The sequence below is a fragment of the Galendromus occidentalis genome, unplaced genomic scaffold (assembly GCF_000255335.2).
Source record: "Galendromus occidentalis unplaced genomic scaffold, Mocc_1.1 scf7180000077524, whole genome shotgun sequence".
NCBI classification, from domain to species: Eukaryota; Metazoa; Arthropoda; class Arachnida; order Mesostigmata; family Phytoseiidae; genus Galendromus; species Galendromus occidentalis.
The window spans coordinates 2,371,404-2,392,640 of record NW_003805512.1 but is presented as its reverse complement, the minus strand read 5'-3'; the positions used below and the strand labels follow the sequence as shown (position 1 = coordinate 2,392,640).

General features: G+C 51.5%; 4 protein-coding genes across 5 annotated transcripts; 3 read left to right on the top strand and 1 right to left on the bottom strand.

The window, feature by feature from the left end:
• Positions 1-2,009: 2,009 nt before the first annotated feature.
• LOC100897462 (heart- and neural crest derivatives-expressed protein 2-like) lies at positions 2,010-6,308 on the top strand. Its single transcript, XM_029112702.1, has 3 exons — positions 2,010-2,032; positions 2,087-2,648; positions 6,090-6,308. Exons 1-3 carry the CDS (start codon positions 2,010-2,012, stop codon positions 6,306-6,308), a joined length of 804 nt encoding a protein of 267 aa, XP_028968535.1.
• A 2,368-nt stretch (positions 6,309-8,676) lies between these two features.
• On the top strand, positions 8,677-11,521 carry LOC100905989 (probable D-lactate dehydrogenase, mitochondrial). Its single transcript, XM_018641175.1, has 10 exons — positions 8,677-8,769; positions 9,056-9,196; positions 9,328-9,452; positions 9,531-9,819; positions 9,923-10,090; positions 10,245-10,411; positions 10,484-10,633; positions 10,713-10,905; positions 10,977-11,120; positions 11,244-11,521. The coding sequence occupies exons 2-10, from the start codon at positions 9,085-9,087 to the stop codon at positions 11,357-11,359; spliced, it is 1,464 nt and encodes a 487-aa protein (XP_018496691.1). The 5' UTR covers positions 8,677-8,769; positions 9,056-9,084; the 3' UTR covers positions 11,360-11,521.
• Positions 11,522-11,764: 243 nt separating this feature from the next.
• On the top strand, positions 11,765-13,878 carry LOC100897319 (protein TIS11). Of its 2 annotated transcripts, none has more exons than XM_018641156.1 (4): positions 11,765-12,056; positions 12,160-12,294; positions 12,405-12,591; positions 12,692-13,878. In XM_018641156.1, exons 1-4 carry the CDS (start codon positions 11,944-11,946, stop codon positions 12,965-12,967), a joined length of 711 nt encoding a protein of 236 aa, XP_018496672.1. In that variant the 5' UTR covers positions 11,765-11,943; the 3' UTR covers positions 12,968-13,878. The 2 variants fall into 2 exon arrangements, with proteins under 2 accessions (XP_018496672.1, XP_018496673.1); XM_018641157.1 differs by having other exon boundaries at positions 12,405-12,595.
• Positions 13,879-13,966: 88 nt separating this feature from the next.
• Positions 13,967-18,428, bottom strand: LOC100897174 (histone-lysine N-methyltransferase eggless). The gene is made up of 9 exons (XM_003747780.2): positions 18,393-18,428; positions 18,196-18,296; positions 17,863-18,006; positions 17,524-17,677; positions 17,356-17,395; positions 16,783-17,225; positions 16,214-16,675; positions 14,707-16,089; positions 13,967-14,512 (listed from the first exon to the last, which is right to left on the bottom strand). Exons 1-9 carry the CDS (start codon positions 18,426-18,428, stop codon positions 14,249-14,251), a joined length of 3,027 nt encoding a protein of 1,008 aa, XP_003747828.1. The 3' UTR covers positions 13,967-14,248.
• Positions 18,429-21,237: the final 2,809 nt, after the last annotated feature.

Genomic DNA, 21,237 nt, shown 5'->3' with positions numbered 1-21,237 from the left:
GCTCAGTCAGTGTCCAACCACTCATCGAAGCTGTGGGTTTGCCGGGAAAATCGCGTAAATCGGAGGCAAAAATTGGAAAGGTGTGTCAAATACAGACCATTCTAGAATCGAGCGTTTAGGGGAGCATGAGACCCGGTTCTGTGCATGTCTTCTTGAATTCGGCTCGGTGTTGTGGCATCAAAATTCCCAGACGTGTGGGTTTGCCGAAGAATGAGGCGTCCTCGATATCGGAATCGCCTAGGGAACACGGCGCGTCAGCGGATCTCGGCCGACGGGGCGTTTCCTGTGCGCGGGCGACTTTGCGGCGGAATACTTCGCGCACGCGATACGCTAGGCACCTCAGAACCACTGGACCATGCCGACTCACGACCTTAGCCTGGATCACTCATCATTGCTCGCTTCTAGGACTCTGGTTTATCAATTATCGATACCCGTTACCCAGAAGCCAGACCCGGAACTGTAAGGAAGATTGGCAGCGCCTTACCTCCGGTGCGAGAAACCTTCTTCCATTTGCAGACCTCCAATACTAAGGGTATCTCCGGCCATCGGTCCAGCATCCTTCGGATTTCGGGGCTCAAAATCCCAGAATTTCACTCGCTAGCATTGAGACTTGAGACTGAGATCGGACAAAATCGAGATGAGGCGATCTGCGATGGTCACTGGAAAGCTGGAGAGGTAGCGCGGCTAATCCTGAATCCTGAGCCAAGGGCTCACCTGCGTGAAGCCTGCTGCTAATTCCTGAATCCTGAACAGTGGAAGTGTTCTTCGTCCTTGTTTAAGTATGGAATCGGATCGAGAGACGCGATTTCTACCCGTTTCCGTAAAATAGGCTCCAGCCCGACCCAGAGTCCTGAAGAACTCTGAGCCCCGGCTCAGCTCGAGTGCTATTCTATATTGAAGCTGCGGAAGGCGGTACAAATGTCGGTCAGATGAAGTGGTACGCGTCTCGGAGCCGTAATGATATATTGATAAGAGAACGTGTGCTCTGGCTCGGAATCTCGATCTGGGGACTTACGAGTTCCGGAATAGCAACGGGTTCCGCGACGACAGGCCCCAGAAGGAGCTCGGATGGTCCTCCCCTTGACGTGCATTGGAGGGAGATCATTCTCGCGATGGATTCACCCAAGTTTGGGCTGCCGATGTTTTTGTTCCTGAGTTTTTGTACGGACGCTCATACCGCGGAAGGATGTGCGAATCCTTTTTCGAGTTTTTTCTGCGGAGGTCAATCCGAGGGGATCTACGGGCTGCGACGCCGGTAATCACCCTACTTCTCCTGCAGCGGGAATGAAGGAGATCGACGGCGGCGATAGCCCGAAGTCTTCTCAGACAGCTCGTCTTATAAAGTCATCGTTTTGCATCTCCTTCGGAGCAGCAAGGCGCTCCTCAGTGGTCGCATCAGCGGTAGCAATGGCGGACTCCGCCCCGAGTGGTTTCGCTCCGCCTTCCTGCGTCTCTGAGTGGTCGACTACGCTGATGTCTGCTCGAATGGGTGGCTGGCTATCTGAATCGCTTGCTAGCTTGTTGGCTCGTGTATCACTTCAGCTGGCTGGTCCGATCGACGAGGAGGTTGTGCCCAATTGACACAGACCAGAACAGACCATTCGGCCATCCAACCCTGTGGCGAGTGCCTGACCGAGCGACCGACCGGCTCACTGACTGAGTGACGAACGGCTAGCGAACGAGTAAATCATCGAACGAGCGAGTTAGTGCACCGACGCAGGGAGTGTCAGCTTCCATCCCCCTCGGTCTGAGGTCGGATGCGGATATCGATAGGTGCTGTGCGAGACCTTGGATATCGACTCGGGCATTTTCGGGCTTCGTTCCTTGTGATTCCGCGATAGGAGTTCGTCGTCGAGGTTGAAAACCGTGTCCCATCTCAACCATCGTGTGCGTTCGTCAGCTCTCCGAGCATTTCCCCGTCTTGTTGTTGGCTACGTGAAGAGAAAATTTCCAACAAGTTCCCAGCGCGAAGAAGTCCACCATCGACACCCGGGCTATGCTTTGATAAGATGACTACAGCGCTACCGTTCCAGTCCCACCATCACCTCCACAATAATCATCTCCTTCATAATCATCAGACTCAGAGTGCGAGTATGTCCGCCGGAGTGAACTCGTACGGTTACTATAACGACTATAGCGGCGGCACCGATTACTGGAATTCGGCAAGCAGCAACTATCCGAACTCGGTGAGCTCGCATGGAGACTCACCCGACCCGTACTCCAGCCCCACCACAAGCTCGTACTATTCGGGCTCAGTGACTTCGGCCAATTCTTACGCGGTTGACGGTCACCCCTACGGGTCATCGGGATACGCCATCAGCGAGATCGGAACTGAAGATGACCGTATTCCTCGTCACGGACCCAAAAGACGCGTGACCGCCAACCGCAAAGAACGACGTCGAACGCAGAGCATCAATAACGCGTTCTCCGAGCTTCGGGATTGCATACCGAATGTTCCATCGGATACGAAACTGTCCAAGATTAAAACGCTTCGTTTGGCGACAAGTTACATTGCTTACCTCATGGAACTACTAGACTCTGAGAACGACCTCGACGTTCTCACCACATTGCCAGGCCACGGCTTCAAGGCGGAGTTGGGCAAAAGGACTCGAACGCCCGAACAAGAAGAACGCCGGAAACGAGAACTGGTGAGTTTCCCCACTCGCTCATCCATAGATATTTTTCGATAAGTTCCCGCGATAACATGCGTCATCTGACCTGTCCTGGAACGATCTAGCTGCCAGGATATCCTATAGCATTCAGGGTTCTCCGATTAATTTCTGGCCGAAAACGTCTTGAAGACTGGGCTCAGAGGGTTTCGTTCCTTCTCTGGGAAATTCGGATGGTCCAGAAGTCGGAAACAGGAAGGGAATTATTTGTACTGTGGAGGAGGGAGACTCAGGAGCTAGAGGATGTGGATATATCTCTCCCGTGTTGTCGTTGCGCTCGTAGGCGACTCCAATGTTTACGATATACGCACGCTCATTCATCGCATCGCTCCCTGTATCGGCTGCCGTATCGTCGCCAATGTTAGTTTCGATGTTCGAACCGTGGGCGGGCAGGCGGCGGATGGCCGAGCTGCTCATCCATCGATCGGCTGATCCGTCGGTGGGTTCTTTTAGCGAAAGCCGCCACCGTCGGAACGAGTATCGTTCTCTCGGAGCGGGCGATTTCAAACGAATCCATTTGCTGCTTCTGCTGCCACTGCTGTTTATAGCCACCTTTGTCGTCGTGTCGTTAACTTGTCAAATCATTCAATGGTCAGCTGAGCGGAAGGATCAAAATCCTGTGATCCGTGTCTTCTAGATTTCCTGTCTTGTCGCCTGTCACGAGAATGAGCCATTTCCCTCCTACTTGAGGGCATGGAACTTTCGGAAGGGGTTTCTTGCGGGACTTTCTCTCGGGCTCTCTTCTCGCTCAGACCTTCTCGGAAGCTACAGCGTTCGAACTCGGAGCAGTTCCGAACAGTGACGCACTCATTCGTCTGCTCACTGGAAAACATTTCGACTGACACCCAGTCTCGGTGATAAATCCAGGAGGTGGACTAGACCGGAATCAATTAGACCGGAATTTCCAGAGGTAACTAGTATCATGGAGCCTAGCTTCGAGCTGAACACAGATATTGCGAATGACCATCATTAAACACCTGCAATAGCTTGGATTCAGCTTATCCAGACTGAAATACGAAACTTGCGTTGAACCTGTGTTCTTCAATGTTCTTGTTTCGCTAATTGACCCTGTCATGGGTTATGATATGTGAGCGACCCCAGGAATGGAAGAGAAAGAATAGCCGAGCATGGAACACACACGACGTGGGAAGATCTTCCTCTGACGGCTCGTAGCAACACTTGTTACGCTCTCCTAAACTCCGTCGATAGATCCGTCGCTGTGAATGGGAGTACCAATATCGATTCCGCTCATGCGAGTCGGGGTCGATCAAAATTAAAGCAAGCGCAACGGTGTGGGCAAGTACTCGGCTTGCGGCAAAACGCTTGGATGAGCCAGAGTGGTGGAGGTTCGAAGCCAAGCCACAGTCTCTCTTGATATCCCCTGACAGAGTCAAGAGCTCAAAACTCGGATTTCGAAAGCTTATCTGAAAAATGGTGGCTAGCGGGAAAAATCCGGAGCTCATTCAAAGAGACAACAGCTCATCCTCGCCTATCGGGCTGATGTTCGCTCTCGTCCTTGCTTTCCATATTTCACTTTTGTTCGCCTGCTTCAACGGGTGCGTAATCGGCTTTCTCGCCGTCGGTCGCTGTCGCTTATCTGAATCCGAGGCGGCGATACACACTCTGGCGAAACGCGATCTCTCCCTCGAACTGGAAGTTTCAAGCTGAAAGTTCGCTGTAGATCAAGGCTGATAGATCATCGTGACGGAACGCTCCCGATGCTGCAGATGGTTGTCACCACCACCGAGTCGTTAGCTTGAGACATCCTCTCTCTCCCAGGGACGGCTCCCAACGACGAATTTGATTGGGGGTTGACGTGAAATCCTCTCAGAGCGGCAACGTTGGCGGATCTCGGCCGGTTTTTCATTATTCCATAGAGTTCAGGGAGAAACTTCGGGAAGAGGAAGCCGAACTGTCAGTGCCGTGACGGCACGAGTGGCACGGCTGACAGTTAGACAAAGATGTAAACATTCCGGAGATTGACACTTTCCTCCAATGTAAATACAGCCTGGATCTCCGATCCGCGGATCACACCAGTGCTGCCGTCGCTTTGTCAATTCTATAATCGACCGATTGTGAAGCGATAGTGGGTCGCAACTGCAGCAGCCTTATTGATCATTCCCTAAAGATTCGTGGCAAACGACCCTCGAAAGAAAGCTCCTACGAGACGACCGCGACGGGTGTAGAAAAACCTTCTGCGATTGCTGCCTCTCTCTGGATGATCGCTGTCAGCTCTGTGGAAGCCTCGGTCAGCCTGTCGTCAGGGTCTTCGAAGTGAAGAGCGATATGTCGTAAAATGACATGTTGAGCGTGCAGTGTAAAATTTTCGAACCAGATGTAGAACGCTGGCCGTTACATGGATCTTATGATTACCAGTTACGACGTAGTTGTAAAAGCTGGAAATTCCTCTGCGGAAGGAAGTTCTCTGCGTGATGACGGTCAGCCATCTTTTATTCTCTATTCGAAGCTGGCGAATGTGCACGAGATCCGAGTTCAAGGTTTCAGATTTCACTGGAAGCGGAGAGAGAGGAGGCATCGAGAGACTGAGAAAGCCAAGGGGCCTTGAGCTAAAGAGATCTGTCGCCTAGTATACTCTCTGCAGTCTTGTTTTCTGAAACACATTCACTTGCTCTTTCGTCGGCGGCAGCCACGGTGTGATTGCGCGATCCGACTTCGAGCAGTAAATGGCCAGTCATATCTCGGTGGATGCGATGGGTACTGCTCCAGTCTCTTCGAAGAAAGGGAATCTCCTGCAAAGATCGCGTAAGATTCTACGCGTCATCGGACGTCTCCTTCCAGAGAACGCCCCCACCGGTCGCAACAACTTCCTCCTTACGTCTTTCTCAGAGAAGGAGCCTCGAATTCGATTGAAATCCCGGTTAATACTGCCTGAATCCACGGGAATGATCAGATCCTAGGAAGTGGGCCTGACGACGATGCGCCGGGACAGGACCCACAATTTACAACCACCTCTCCTACGGGGGCAGAAGTGCGAAACGGGAATGGGAAAAGAATGAGGGCGAACGCGCAAGCGGGCGAGCGGGAAAAGGGAGCCTGTTCCCGTAATCAAATCAAGAGGGCCTGTTCTCTGGTCCGTCCAAACAGGCCTGTTTACCCCTCCCCCACGCTCCCACCGTTCGGCCAGGCACCCGCAGCTCAGGCTCCGCCTTCGGAGCCCGCCTCCGCCACATTAGCTACGCCTGAAGTCCTTGCAAGCGTATAGAGACGCTAGATAATGCGGCAGGCGAAACTCGTGTATATCGAGTCATTGAAACGAGTTGCGAGCCCCTCGCCCCCATGCAATTCTGAATATGGGCTTCTCTAGAAATATTGTCTCGATTCGTGGATAAACGTTCCACAGGCTAGAACGGTCGGTCGCTCGACACCGCATAAAAATTAATCTTCGAGTTTGAATTGCAGGCGCTGGCCATGATGCACGCACCAGGACGTGGGAACTCGCGATCCAAGGGACGTACCGGCTGGCCCCAACACGTCTGGGCCCTCGAACTGGAGAGTCCGGGCTCGCATGCGAGCGCCTGTCCCCCGGTGTCAGCTGCTGCCTCGACGATGATGATTCCACCGCCCCCTCCACCGACGCATCCTCTAGGTCAGCAGCAACAAGCATCCATTGAACTGTGATTCGCCAGAACTCAGGCCGGATAATCCGAAAGTTTATCTTCATGTCCACTTTCCCCGCCCCCGGATCCAGAAGATCTCCGGGTGCAAAAGTTCTGAGGGGAGCGAGGAACGTCGAGCCGTGCAGCCGAGAGGATCGCGGAGAGGGGGGAAAGCAATTTTCAGTGAGCATGAACTCCGAAACTGCCTGTGTATAGGTAAACCTAGAATCTTCCGATCACCGAGTCTAGAGGAACGATCGCAGAGTGTAATGTCACGTTTCGCTGGATCGGCTTCATTAGCTTGTCGTCAACCTTTCACGCCGCAAAACCAAAATATTCAATGTACTCTCCGAGCGTCTCTCCTGCTCCGCGAGGAATTATCGAGTTGAGCCATTCCCGTGGAATCGGAACCGAGACGAAGCGTCTGGGTAGATGCAATAACACCAAATCACAAACTCACAACAATAAGCCATAGAAATAAAGAAGGCCTTCAAACCCACGCTGCTCTCGGCTCATATCATTCTTCCAGGATCTTTTTTTCAGTCAGCGACTCCTCCCAGGAAATTCTTCGGGCATTCACCTGCGGGAATCAGGTACCTAGCGGAAGTAGAGCTCATTCAGTCCCCTACCACTAAGGAGGGCATCGGGAGGACTCCTTCCATTCATTTCTCGCCCGAGAGATGCTCATCGGATACGTTGTGGTATTCCGATTCCCTCACTCGTCGTTGATAGAATGAGCATATGGATCAACGGGCCGGCAGCCTATCGCCCCCCCAGGCCGGAGGTCTGCCGCATTGCGGCTGCCTCAGGAAATTTTCCGCCCAATACCGTCGTCTCCTGCGTCGCTCCGTGAGTTTCTCGTTGTAATGACCTGTAGAGATTTTGTTTCGCCTCAACGACGAGAGGGGAGTTTCCTCTTGATCCTCTGCTATGTAGAGCCCGATATTCCCTCCCTGTTGGACTCGATCTGATCCCTCCATGTTTTGATGTGCTCGATCCCTATCCATTCGCGGCCATCGCTGCCGGGAGGACCTTATGCTAGCTGCATGAGGCTTCTTTTCATCCGTCGCTGATTTCATCAGACCATTTACCGCTGTACTGAGAGACTGGCATCTAAATCGGAAGATGACGTTCGAAGAAAATCTATGTCGACTCTCTCGCAAGACTTGTCATGCGCCGGTCGGCTATGAGGGAAGTCAACGGAGAAGTGATCGCTCCGGGAAGGAAATCAAACCTCTCGTGGACAAGGCTCCAAACCTTTGGCTATGCTGCGAGGATATATGTGGTACTTTCATACCTTCAGAATTACAGGCACGGGTAGCTCGAACAATAGCAGGTTGTCCTCACCGGAGTTTACAATTCGACTGATTTTGAGATACACAAGCACCGAGGAGTCACCTGCAAGAGCGATATCACATGACAGAATCCGGGGAGAATGGATCATCTTTCGGGAGCCGGGAAGCACGTATGAATCTTCTCCCTGAGATCTAGTTTCAGGAGTCATCGATGCGCTACACGGGGCTGGGGTATGAGGTACAGGATAAACAGCGAGGTCTTGTTATGCGGAAACTCGGCGTTCGGAGTGAGGACCTGCTCCACCAACGAGTCGCGATGAGTAACAAAACCATGAGGGGCTTCAGGCCATGTGCATGGATTCATTTCGCGACTTCAGGTTTGGATAAATCTCAAATATGTGTCAAGTATTATACATTATAGACTAGCCGTAAAGCTGTGATGACATCATGAAGGATGAGCGTCACAGTTGACAGGGAAATAACGATAACTGGAGATACACGTAAATCTTGCGGAAAGCATGCCTCTAAGCAGCTTGAGAAGTGCATCTTGATCCCACAGAGGTGATTGGGCATCGATTGAAGAAAGTTTGGACTCTGTTCGGAGAATAAGACTGACACAAATTGGTTCAATGGCAGACATACATTGCAATCCCATCCAAGGGGGGACAGGGGGATGATTCATGAACGGATCGAATACTCGAGGTACGACAAATTCGTGGCGTGAATCGAACTCGGGGGAGGCTCGTCTTCTAGAATTGAGACGGTTCACTCTCATTTGGATATCTCATCCTGCTGCACATGTATCTAGCAGCTCTATCTCCAATCCCGACGTCCCTCCGCCCCGCTTCCGCGTAGTCGAATTTTCGGTGGCACCCACGCCTCTCTAGTTTCTGCCGCAATCGAAAATCGCAAGGCGAACAACATCAACATCATTCAATATCTCGCCGTTGGCGAACACGATAGCTTCACACAATATTCGTCGAGGCTTTTGGTCTGTGTGGTCTGTGTCCTCTCTCGCCACAATACGATCCCTTTCCCTGTCGACGACCCTCGCCCATTCCGTCATCATCAATGCCATCAGCTGGCCTCGAGAACGTAGATCGAGAACACGCAATCTGAGTTGAAATCGTGCCTCTTTGGAGTATCCTTCATCATCTGACTCCGCGGAGTTCCAATACGACATTCCGAGTGAGTTGGAACCCCCCATTTAAGACTGTGGGCATCGAGGGAATCGTAGAGACTCGGCCGCATCAACACGAATCCGAACAGCTGATACGAGTCTCGTCGGAGCGGCATAGCCTATAACCACCGGCGACATCTATTGGTCGGTATTGGTAGATGAGGATGTCTTTGAGAGATTCATTGCGCAGGAATACGTGAAACCTGGCTTGACTGTTCCATTTTTCACAAGGCAGTCTCCTGACAAATGAGAGGAAAATCCATGCTTACAATGTCATAGAAGCTTTTCTGAAAGTCTTCCAGCTCGCCCCGGATAGCGTTGAGATGCTTTCGTCGTCCCTGCGGGTTGCCCTGAGGCCCGCTCTGCTCTCAAATTCGTGTCTTGGCGCTCTGAAAACGCGGCATGTCTCCACATCAGAGCTCCTTCGAGAACTCGGTATGGAGTACTATTTGTGTTGTGGGAAATCCTGTTTCCCCTGACTCAAGGGAAAGGAACTCTGCTCCACCTCTCACTTTTTCGATGCCGGCTGACGAATTCCTTGACGTCTCTGTTATTATGTCCGCTAGGGAAAATAACCTGTGATCGAGATGTATCGACGAACCCGAATGATCTGCAGCAGCATGGCAAAGACGAAGGTCCGCACAGAGTTTCCGAGCCTCAAGTCGTGGTCTTCCCGCAGAACAAAGAGCAGGTTCGTTGATGTATCCTGACGGTAGACATGACTAGATGGGGAGGATGCGTGAAATCACGCCTCGGGCCTGTCCCCCAGGTGGCTGAGGTGCTGAAGTTCTGCAATCGAAAGAGAGTACCGGTGGTTCCATTCGGCTCCGGCTCAGGACTCGAGGGCGGTGCTTCAGCTCCAACTGGAGGAGTCGCAATCGATTTGCGATCGTTCACTAAAATTCTTCGGGTCAGCCCAGAGGATTTCGACTGCACTGTGGAGGCGGGAGTGACTTGGCGGGCCCTGAACTTCTTCCTGCGCGACCGCGGACTGTGGTTCCCGGTAGACCCCGGAGCCGACGCATCTCTGGGTGGCATGTGCTCAACGAGCGCGTCGGGTGGGTATCACTGCACGCTGGACTCTATATCTCAATGTTTCGGCGGTCTGTCCGATTTATTCGAGGATTCTGTTCTAATGACGGTACTTGGCGCATTCCCTAGGGACCAACGCGGTACGCTACGGAACGATGCGTGAAAACGTCCTCAACCTCGAAGTCGTGCTGGCCGATGGGAGAATCATAAATACTGGCGGAATCCAAGGACGAGCGAGGAAGAGCGCCGCCGGATACAATTTGACGAACTTGTTCGTGGGTTCTGAAGGCACGCTAGGTAAATGATCGTGTGTCGTCTCCGAACCAAGACGTCTCAAGATCAATTCGCCGGGGGTCCGTTCTGATATACGGCGTGGAATATCCGGTTCACTCAATCCACAATGACAACTCAATCATGGAAGAGATGATGAAGATGATACATGACGCTTCAGGGATAATCACGGCCGCAACTTTGCGCCTGCACGCCATTCCTGAGAAACAGGTCAGTGCCGTCGTCCAGTTCGAAACTCCTCGAGCAGCTATAGACACCGTGGTGGAAATTCTACAGAATGCCGTACCAATCGCTAGAGTTGAGTTCATGGACGAGCGGACGATCCAGGTGAGGCCTCTATCCAATATGAAGTGCTGACGAGACCGCGGCGGGAAGTTCCTCACAGACTACCGATTGCAGGCCTGTAACGCCTATTCGAAAACATCGCTCGAAGACAAACCGACGTTGATGCTGGAATTCAATGGGAGCCAAACTAGCGTCAGCGAACAAATAGAGACTGTCGCTAGTATTTGCGAGGACAACGGCGGAACTGAGTTCAAATGGGCTGAGGTAGGCTCTTAAGAATGTGTCACGAGAGGCGCCCAAGTGTCCCTTCGCGTCATACAGTTGCTCTCGTTTGTGTTCGCAGGACCAAGAAGAGCGTAACCTTCTATGGAAGGCCCGTCATTCTGTCTTCTACGCGACGTGTGCTCAGCGTCCGAATACGAAGTGTTACGTTACCGACGTATGCGTTCCGATTTCGAAGCTCCCAGAGCTACTTGCCGCCACCAAGGAAGATATAGATCGATCGGGTGTATACGGGACAGTCGTAGGGCACGTTGGTGAGTGCATGGTAGATCGATATACGGGTCGTGTGATACTTGCTCGGTCTGACGGGACCGCTTCCCCGCAGGTGACGGGAACTTCCACACGATGCTGCTTTTTGATCCCAAAGATCCAGCCTCGTTCCAAGTCGTTCACGAGCTCGGCGAGCGGATGGCCCTGAAAGCAATCGAGCTCGACGGTACGTGCACGGGGGAGCACGGTGTCGGTCTCGGTAAGTGTGCGAGATTCGGTAAACGCGACGAGACTCGCGTGCAGTTGCTGTGCGAGCGACTGATATTCCTTCACGAGGCCATACCCCGATACTCGTGCAATCAGAGTATTCTTTCCATTGCAGGGAAGAAAGAATTGCTGCTCAAAGAACACGGAAGCGACTGTGTCTCTGTCATGAAGTCCATCAAGTTAGCCCTCGACCCGCACAACATCCTCAATCCCACCAAAATATTCGACTAATCGAATTTTTAGGACTTCTCGCATCTCCGTTGCTCGAGACCTGGAGTCCGCTCGGGTACTCTACTCGATCAGCTAGCTCAAATTTCGTTTTGAGATTTGTGTGTAGAAATATATGCCTCTACCTGACCGAGATACTCGCAGATCGAATAAATCAGGCTTCGAGACCCTGGAGGTTTTTCTCATTGACTAAATGTGCGAGGATTTCCCATAGTTTCCAGCGAGTGCTTCAACGAGACGGAGGGTCCGTGGGGGGCGTAGGGATGGTGAGAGAATATATGGGAACCCGAGAATCAGTCGGAAGCCGACTATGAGTCGGAGGTCCCCCTTAACCGCGTTCTGCTTGCGAGTGAGGTGCGCGTCGAACTCGACAACACACGTTTGAAGATGTCACACGACGTTCCTGTTCGCACAGTCCGCTTCGGTGACCTCGGACAGAGCTGGTCGAGCGAGTGAGGCGAGCTTCCCTGATCGTGCTTGTGAGTTTCTAATCCTTACACGGAGTCCGCCGCTCTGACCCATCGTCGAAAGCTCGTCGAGCCAACAAATAGTGAGCGGAAATCAATCTTTGCGAATCGAACCGCACCATGTTCACCAACTTTGCTAGCCATCGACCCTCCGGAATCATGAAGAGCCGTGCGGCGCGTGCTCCGAAGCAATTCAAGGGCAGGACGAGACCGAATGTTCCCCTTTCTTCTAAGTGAGACTCGATTCTGTTGATTTTGGGCAACTATAATGAACTCATTCGACAATCAAGGGCCTGCAAGCGACGGGAACGCGAATAAATCGTATACTTTTCACAGATTCAAGACAGAAATGTGTCACTACCTGTCGGAACAAGGCCGGTGTCCTTTTGGAGAACATTGTACCTACGCTCATTCGAAAGATGAGCTTCGCTTCATCGAGCGCCATCCGAAGCACAAAACGTTACCCTGCAGGTGAGAGGGTCCGGCGCGAATCTGTCCTGCCTCTACGGACTAACTTTCGACGCGTGCGCAAATGTTGAGACGAGGATGACTAGACTATAGCCCCATCTGTGACGTTCCAGAGACTTCTCGACGGAGGGATTCTGCCCTTTCGGAGAGCGATGCAGTTTCATCCATTACAAGTCCGATCCGGAAGCGATGTGGAAGTCTCTATCATCGTCCGTGGTGACAGATGCATCAGAACAGTCGGCGGAAGTAGATCAGTGCTCGATGGGACAGAACCTGAGATTGTTCCATTCGACGGACAAAGTGAGTTCCCCAATGCGTCAGCCTTACTTCTTGCGATTCGGAGAAACTTGAAGCCCTCGGGCGATCCGATCAGTGTACGAAATCACCGCCAATGTTGCAGATGATGTCGGAAAAGAGAGCGACGATGGATTTCTTGCGTCCTCCGACTCCTTCATCTGGATATGCGGGGTCCCTGGTTTCGTCAAGGTCCCCTTCCCCGACCTCATATTCCAGGACGAGTTCTCGGTCCTCCTCGTGTTCAGACTTGTCTGATTTGTGCAGTGAAACGATGCTCACCTCGTCACAATCCAACGCCGACGAGCCGGAAGAGAAGAGAAGCATTCGCCTACCGATATTCCGGGACTTAAGTCTACGCGGGCAAGTTTCGTCTTTTTGAAGCTCCTCCCTCAGGATAACGTGCGCTGCGCAGACGAGCTTCACTTTTGATGCTTCTCGCAAATATAGGGAAGTGCGCGTCTTTGTCTGTTAAGTAATTTGTTGCAAGTGCCCAAAAAATCTGTGAAGTCGATTCGAAGACTAGAAGCCATGACACAAATTTTTTGGTTGTGGTTGAATTATCATGACGGCGGATCGAATCAGATCCGGAAAAATCATCTTGAAGCAAGAGACTTGTTGTAGCACCTAATAATTGACTACGATTTTATCTACGAGAGCTTTTAAACCCGTTCAACCATCTTGATCGACCCACGTCCGTTTGTATTTATCCATTAGATGGAGAAACTCCTATTTTCGGAGAGCGCTCTTCTTGTTTGTAAGTGACTGCGATTACTTCCCCGTCTTCCGTCAGAAAACGGCGGAACCCGCGATCGAAGTACTCGCGCACAGGACTCGAGCTTTGAAAACTCTCCGAATTCTACTGTGTTGTCATTTTTGTATTTGGTGGATGAGAGTTGCTGACACGCATTATTGAGCGTATTGTGGAGTTGTCGCCGCATAAACGATGATGCATGCAATTCGCTTCTCTTGGGTGTTTTGGATGGACCCTCCCACCGACGCTCGAAGAATCGTCGGTTACGGCGAAAGTATACGTCCGTCGCCTCTTGAACGAAGAAGCGGACCAGGAATCGTCGTTGTAGCTTGATCATTAGCGATGCTTGAGTTGAATCGTTGATAACTTAAAACTCGAGCTTGAAGATCTCGTCGCTCGACACCTGATCGATTTCATGTCCTTCTCCACAAGACGAGGAATGTATGTATCACCACTCCGAAGCCTTCCATTCATCATCCATTCACCTGTTACGAATCTAATTGAGTAAAATTCAGTGTTCGCACTTAATTCTTCACATTGGAATTCTGCATCTTCTTTGTCTCATCGCGTACGAATCGGCGATATCGGGAATGACCGATCGTTTCCATCAAAGACCGAGTCGTGTTCCTTTTTCATTTTTTTATTATCCACAAGTCAAGAATGTCATGGACCGATTCAGATCGTAGATCGAAGGATATACACATCATTGGAGCCAAAATCAACCCGTCGGAGCACAATGGAGAATCTGATGCATAAGAGTATTGCACGTTCACGCTCTTGGAAAAGCAATTGAGAATAAAGATCGCGCCTTCTAAAACCGATCGGCGGTCGGCCCAGAATGGTTGTGAACCACTTTCGAAAAACAAATGCGACCTCGCTGCGAGAGAATTCTCAAAAGGTGTGCGCTTTTCACAGAAGTCTTTTGCGACAGTTAGCGCTGTTGCAATAACAGAGGAGCCTTTTGCCTTTCACAGAACCGACCTCGTATCTATAATCCCAGGTAAGCTCTTCCCCAGCTTTGATGAGTCTGTCAGTGAAGAAGCCCAGCCACGGGAGGCGGATGTCGTGGGTGTCCACGAATACGTTCTGCACGAAGATATTCGGATCACAGGAATGATTAAAGTATCGACCTATGTTCCCTCCGTCCAGGGCGTCCATCACATAGCTGTCTCCCTGAAAAAAAAAGCTCCATAAAATCGAAGCTTCGCTCAAGTCCAGACCGATTGTGACCGCCGTCATGACCGAAACACAGTGGAAAGAGTCGCGGGAACCCAATTCCATAGGAGGATTTCTATTTGGAGCTTGTCTATCGAAGATACCCATCTTCCTCGTTGAGGGTGGGTATCGTTGGTAGTGATGTCACTCACGTTTCCGAAATAGAGCTGCCGCAGAGCGTTCCCGTCCAGTCTTTTACGATCGGATTCGCTGTCCGAATCGTCAGGCTCGTCGAAATCGTCCTCGATGTCGCTGACGGAACTCTCATAGTCTTCTTTGCTCTGCGTAACAATATCGACGTAATCGAGCTCGGCGAAATACGTATCTTGCCCACTAGACTCTGCTTCTTTATCCGTGAGAATCGTGCCGGCATAGGTACACAAGAATCTCCCTTTCGGGATATCGTGGACGGTGCGAACACCAAAACCTTTCTTGAGAGTTTTGAAAATTTGCATCCGAACCTGTACGCCATTCTGCGCCACTTTGTTAATGCACTGGGTTTTGCACGAGCAGCGAGAATTGCATTCAAAGATTCCTGTCGATTGAGAAGCGGACAAGGATCTGAAACTGTATCCCGCCTCCGGGTCGACTTCTCCGCTGATGGAGTCCGAGATTGCAACCGTCTGACTCTGGCATTGACATTTTGAGCGATCCAGGCACTCGTCCTCGCAGGAACAGCATGGGAGAAATTCCTCGTCGAGGATCATGGTCCGTTTCGCAGCTTTCGTCGGTCGTCTCTTGGACCAGTACGGAACCAGCTTATCCACCGTGGTATCAACGCCATTCACGAAGGAGATCGGGTACGGCTCCTCACCGTTCGTGATATCAACTTCGAAGACATTCTTGCGCTCCGGCTCCCAAATTGCGAAGGCATCGAACTCAGGGTCGAAGCAGAACTGATCAATTTTTATCTTAGATTCTGTCAGCAGTAGGCAGTGGAGCGTCTCGGTCTCATTCCGTAGACTTTTCCCACACGGAGCTTTATATATGACTCCTTTGCCTTCGCTCGATTCCAGTATGAGTCTTCTCCAGGCCATCAGATGAGGCATCAGATACGGACTATGATGTGCGTGCTTCGATGGACTGTCGTTGATCGGCAGACAGGAGGGCCCACAAACGTGGGGTACGAACTCTTTTGGCTGTGCTAGAGGTTTGACTTCGTCCCGACGTACAGAGCCCAAGAAGCCCGGGTCTTTATCGACGGCAGAGTGCTGAGATCGCGTTCGGGGTGCGGGCTGAGCGGTGCTCTTCCTCGCCGTGTTTTTCCTCAAGCTCTGAGCCCCGTATCGGTCGTCGTCCTCATCGTCAGAGAGCGTGATTACATCGATGGCGTCGTCGACGTACTCGACGTATGGCTCGTTCACTCTCCGGGCGACTTTTCTTTTGGCGTGTTTTCGGGTGGTCGTAGCAGTCGGATGCAAAAGACCGAAGATCTCTTGTAATCGAGGTGAGCCGGCGTACAACCATTCGGTCGCAAGCTTCGATCCATAATGCGTGAAAGCTACTTCTATGAGATTACCGTCCAACGAAATCACCTTGGGAGACACGAATCGTTTGTGAGAGGTCGGCTTCGAGTCAAATAGAAACTATCAGGAACTTCACCGCGAAGGCAGGAAAACGACCCTTCTTCAGAAGTCGAGGAATTCAAATTTACCCTACCTCGCTATCGAACCATTGATTGTCTTTCTCGGCGACTATCCTTTGACCGACCGTCACCCGGAGAAGCGGATGCTCTGTGGTTGTGAAGAAGTCTCTCACGGTGTCCTGAATTTCTCGATCGACGTGAAGCCACGTCTGCGAAGTCTGCTTGCAGATCAAGAACAGCGAACGGTGCTCATGGTAGGCCCATCGGCCGTTCTCGAACAGAATCAGATAGCGATTATTGTTTTGCCACTTCGGATACTCCATCACTACACCAGCTTGCGGTGATGAGATGCCCGCCAACACTCGACAGCCCAGCTGTATCTGCATCGGGGATGCACTTCCATACGCCACTTCGGACAGAGACACCGAATTTTCTCGTGCCGAACCTTGCAGTTTCACCTTAGCCGTCGATGTCGCATAATCGATTTCACTGACGAGGGAAGTGAGCCAGTTCCCAGTTATATCGAGCGCGAGCACCTACGTGGAATTGATGCTTCCTAATTAGATATTCCCCGAAAGCATTATGTCATTCCGCTTCGCCGGAATAACCACGATTGCTTCGTCTCCTCGATAGGACGTCGTACCTTTTGGCCTATTTTCAGGTGATTCAGTGTCGTGTAGGTCCAGTCCTTGATAATCGATGGCATGGTAACATCTATCGGAATTCTCGCTCCCTCCGGACCCGAGACAAAACTGTGCGTTTTGGTTTTCTTCACTGGTTTATCTGAGGCTTTGCCCCTGGCGGAGAGACCTGTCGGAGTCTGATCCGAAAATCGCTGATTAGTGTTGTAGATATTGACCGATGACTGGTCTCCTTCACATTCGAGCATGCGTCGGAGACTGCGATGCATCTGATCTCGAACGCAAGCGAGTCTCTCTTCGATCTTCTCCACTCTGAAGTGCGTAATTTCGTCAGTGCGTTGCAAATCAGATACTAGTTTGTTGAACTCCTCGATGAAGGGCAGATAGATTCCTTCGTAAGCGATGTCTTGGAGTTGAGACCACTTCAATCCTCCTTCATCCAATTCTGGAAGAATGACCACAGATAGTTCTCATGACCATATGAGCCATCCTCTTCTTCTTGGAAGCGAGGAGCGTCTCCAGAGCTCGACCAAAACGGCAAATTAGAACCCTTCAGAGAATGGCTCTAAACGAACCTGGTAATTCTTCTCGATGTATCGTCACGCGTGTTGTTCGCTGTGGGAAAGATAAATAAGTGGAATATCGAATTCGTTTTCTAAGGAGCTTGAATCACTCTTCATCAGGGTCGGAGCACAAACGCTACGCCGAGGAATGATGGACTCTGGAAATATTCCCAGACCCACCTCTTCGACGAGACGCCGATGCCTGTAGAAGCCTGCGGCACGCGGAATCAACGCGATTTTCTCTTCGTCCGGCCCGACCTGAGGCAGGCAGTGCACGTTCAGGATCGCCGGGAAGATGCTGGGGTAATAATGATCTGTATCGGGCAGGAGGAGCCTAGAGAGAGGACAGCAAGAGCTCATCTTCAATACTCGCTCATCAAACTCGACCTCGATCAGCTGCGCCTCCGACGATTTTTTCGTTGCATTCTTTTCACACAGGAGGCATCTCCCTTTAGCACCAAAATTATGCTCCGAGGTCATCGCTCTCGACTCATGAGGTTTTGAGGGATGCAAGAATACCTTCTGTTGCCGAGAAAGTGCTTAGAGCAAACGTAGTAAAGCTTCGACTGCTGCGCTGACCAAGGCTTCCGCGTTCTGTCAACACGACCCATCAGCATAACCCAGATCAGACGTTCCAATGGGTCGTCGGGGAACAAGTAGAACCTACGGAGCAAACGGAAATATTCAGTGGCAATCATGGATCAAGATAGGTTCGTCACCTGGCTGGGACCGCTCATGGAATGAGGGTCACGTTTTTTTACATAACCGTAGCGAGAGCCGCGAGAAAAATATGATATCGTATACTGTCACGTCGCGGACTGTATATCGAACTCAGATTGAAGAACTACTCACTTGACGGATTCATCGCCATCGCAGGCGGCATTTTCGCAATTGATCACCGCGCACTTGGCATCGGTAGCACAATCAGGGCGAACCTCCACCAAGCTGAGAGCCTACATTTTCGTAATCGATTGAAATTATTGTCTCATGGGGATCATTCGGGAAAGCGGGAAGATCATAATGCTCTAGTATCATCTCGAATCACTCACGTGATCACGGGATCTCGGTAAGACGTATTCCGCCATGGTATGAAGTACTTCGGCGCGATCGATAGAAAAGTGACAGGATTCCCCGGCGAGTATTTCTGTGCCTGGGGGATTCCAAGCCGGGCTCTCGATTTCATATACCCTCTCAGGAGAGGCCAGACGGTGCACCTCAACTAAATAATCCTGAGGAAAAAACAGGACCGGGAGCGATTAGATCGGTAATGAACATCGCAAAATAGTGAATTTCGGTCGTGGAACATTTTCAGTGCAGACGCATGTTTACCGGAGGCCGATGATGATGATGATCTTTGGCTCAAGATGACGGGATCCGCGAGACTCTTCGGGGGAATAAAAATATAGATAAAATAAAATGAAATGTAGAGGATGCGCCGGAGGAGTAGAGACTAGAAGCCGAGGAGCCGATCTCTCCTATCAAATGATGCGTGTGGGGACATACATCGCTGGTGATACAATATCACATGCCGGCAGAGGCGCGCACAGGGGGGGCCAAGAGGGCCATGGCCCCCACCAAAATTCTTCGGTTTCAATGCTGAAGTATGGACCCGAGGAGGCGCGTCATCATTTTGGTCGTCTGACCCTCCAAACTCTAGTTGCCCCCCCAAAAAAACTACCTATGTGCGCGCCCCTCGCGTGCCATACGGCCATGAGACGAGCCTCAACATCCGCCATGGAGCCGATCCTCCATGATCCATGAGAAATTGGCAGCTTCATCGATTGATGCAAGAGAGAGAGAGAGATCTCGTCCATGTACAAACGGGATTCTGCCGTGGCAGAATCAGACAAGGGTCCATGAACGCCTCTCAAGTCCGGAGCGTTTCTCTAGTTTCCACCACACCGGGAGAGGCAGACTCTTCAGCCCCCAGCCCTCTGGAGCTCCATAATCAGATTGCGACCGCAGGATGGTGTATTCATCGAGATCAGAGAAGACTACCCAATCAGGCTTTTTGTCAGCCTTTGGACTATACCGCCGTGCTTAATAAACATGAGTAGCCGCGCCATCTTATGGAAGCGCCAGTTCCGCTCAGGTTCTCGTAACGATCGTGTCGTCTCTCGAGTGGTGAGGGTTTGATATAACTTTGACAGTTATCACTTTTGCTCATCTGAAATTTCTCAACCGTAATGTTCAGACGCAACGCTTGGAAAGCCGCCCGCCGATTGCGAGCCCTTGCCTCCCCCCTCAGAACCGAATTCCCCCCCCCAAGAAGAAATCTCTGCTCTTCCCGCTGAACTTGGCTGCGACGTAGAAGTTTTCCGATTTAGAGGGAGACAGCTCATTCCGAGACAATATATCGGAAAACTAGAATCTGGAAGCTGAAGTCTAAAGATTCACCGGCGATCGGAACTCCGCGCGCGATGTACCCATTCAGTGTACTCAGATTGCTGAACCAGCGAATTCCGTTGACTCAGCGGAGAGGGCCGACCATAGTCAGCCGATCGCAGTGAGATTGAAGAGCCGGACACCGATGCCGAGTTCATCCGCGAACGCTCTCAATTCAGCCGAATCAGACGTTCCGTCTGACTTGAAAGAGCGGCGCATGGGGACCACGGAGAGCTCGGAGGACTCCTGTGATGACGAACGAGTAGAAGATTGCTGCGCGGAGGAGCCAACCAGCGACTATCATAATCAGAATCATATCATCATATCGAAATTATAATAGTTCGAGACGAATCTCAACCGTCCCGGATTTTCCATGATTCGGTGGGCCGCGGGCGAGAATGCTCGCGACTCGCGAGGCACTCTTAGAACCTGTCGTTATGTTCCTGCTAGCGTCCCCTGATTTTTTCCCGAAACTCCCTTCCAAAATACGTCTGACACTGGCAGACACGGAAAATATTCGATTGTCCCATCATCGATACGATTGTCAGCTCGTGGATTCATAAAGGGGAGACCGCTCGAGGTGGGCAGAGCTCCTCCGAAGAGCGTAAGACGGGACTCACCCCTGCCTCGAGCACCCCCTGCGTCTCCTTGATCTCAGCGTTCGGAAGTGCTGATCGTCCAACATATCTCGGAATGAGCCCGAGCGGAAATTTTTCTGATATACGAACGGTCGTCGTGACTGATAGGCAAAACCTTTCGCGATCGATTCTTGGATCCTTATTCCCCGGAGCATCATCCTCGTCGTAGTCTGGAGTCTGCACTGCTGTGCGCCGCGATTCTGTCGCGACTCGTCTGAAGTAGCTCAGACTATTGGGGACGGAAATATCCCGTAGCGGAATCCGCTGAAGCCCTTATTGGATGGACACCCAGATTGAGTTGAAATGGCCGATAACTGCCGTCAGTTCTCTTGGTGGAGAGTCGGCCAACCGAGCTCCTGCTAGTGGCGATGGACGCCTCGATGAGACTGGAGCGGCTCATTCTGTCGCTGGCCGGTTCGATAGTTAGGCAGCCAGTTGGTCGGGTCCACAGGAAGAATGCCCTTCTGAACTTTCTGAATGTGTGCGTACGTCCATACATATGTGTTCAGAGTAAACAGCATGCCATATAGACTCGCGGGACCGGCGAACGCGGATCCCAGTAGCAAACTCGAACATCTGAGCAACTAAGAAAGACGGACATACGACACTCCGGTTCCGCTCGTTGGAGACAGACCGCTGGTGCTGCTCTTCAAGACGACTTCTTGGCTCCAATACTCCTCGCGGCAGAAAATGGGCGACTTGCCTGAAGACTCGAATGTTCGAACGCGAATGTCTTCTAGACACCCATCACGTAGTTTGATGGATTTGATCAATCCGACGCAGGCCATGTAGTGTTTCAGATATACTGCGCTGAGGGGGGAAAGCGATCGTGCAGGATCCCAGGGAACAGTGGCGTACGCAGGATTTTTCT

Bases quoted from the DNA above. Each gene is read 5' to 3' on its own strand.
- LOC100905989 (XM_018641175.1), top strand. From the start codon at position 9,085: ATGCTTTCGTCGTCCCTGCGGGTTGCCCTGAGGCCCGCTCTGCTCTCA. The intron at 9,197-9,327 runs GTATGGAGTACT...TATGTCCGCTAG, and splicing joins AGAGCTCCTTCGAGAACTCG to GGAAAATAACCTGTGATCGA. The intron at 9,820-9,922 runs GTGGGTATCACT...CGCATTCCCTAG, and splicing joins GTGCTCAACGAGCGCGTCGG to GGACCAACGCGGTACGCTAC.
- LOC100897319 (XM_018641156.1), top strand. From the start codon at position 11,944: ATGTTCACCAACTTTGCTAGCCATCGACCCTCCGGAATCATGAAGAGC. The intron at 12,057-12,159 runs GTGAGACTCGAT...TACTTTTCACAG, and splicing joins AATGTTCCCCTTTCTTCTAA to ATTCAAGACAGAAATGTGTC. The intron at 12,592-12,691 runs GTGAGTTCCCCA...CCAATGTTGCAG, and splicing joins TGTTCCATTCGACGGACAAA to ATGATGTCGGAAAAGAGAGC.
- LOC100897174 (XM_003747780.2), bottom strand. From the start codon at position 18,428: ATGGCGGAATACGTCTTACCGAGATCCCGTGATCAC. The intron at 18,007-18,195 runs GTGAGTAGTTCT...TTTGCTCCGTAG, and splicing joins GATGGCGATGAATCCGTCAA to GTTCTACTTGTTCCCCGACG. The intron at 17,396-17,523 runs GTGGGTCTGGGA...TCTTTCCCACAG, and splicing joins ATCGGCGTCTCGTCGAAGAG to CGAACAACACGCGTGACGAT.
- LOC100897462 (XM_029112702.1), top strand. From the start codon at position 2,010: ATGACTACAGCGCTACCGTTCCA. The intron at 2,033-2,086 runs GTCCCACCATCA...TCAGACTCAGAG, and splicing joins ACTACAGCGCTACCGTTCCA to TGCGAGTATGTCCGCCGGAG. The intron at 2,649-6,089 runs GTGAGTTTCCCC...TTTGAATTGCAG, and splicing joins AACGCCGGAAACGAGAACTG to GCGCTGGCCATGATGCACGC.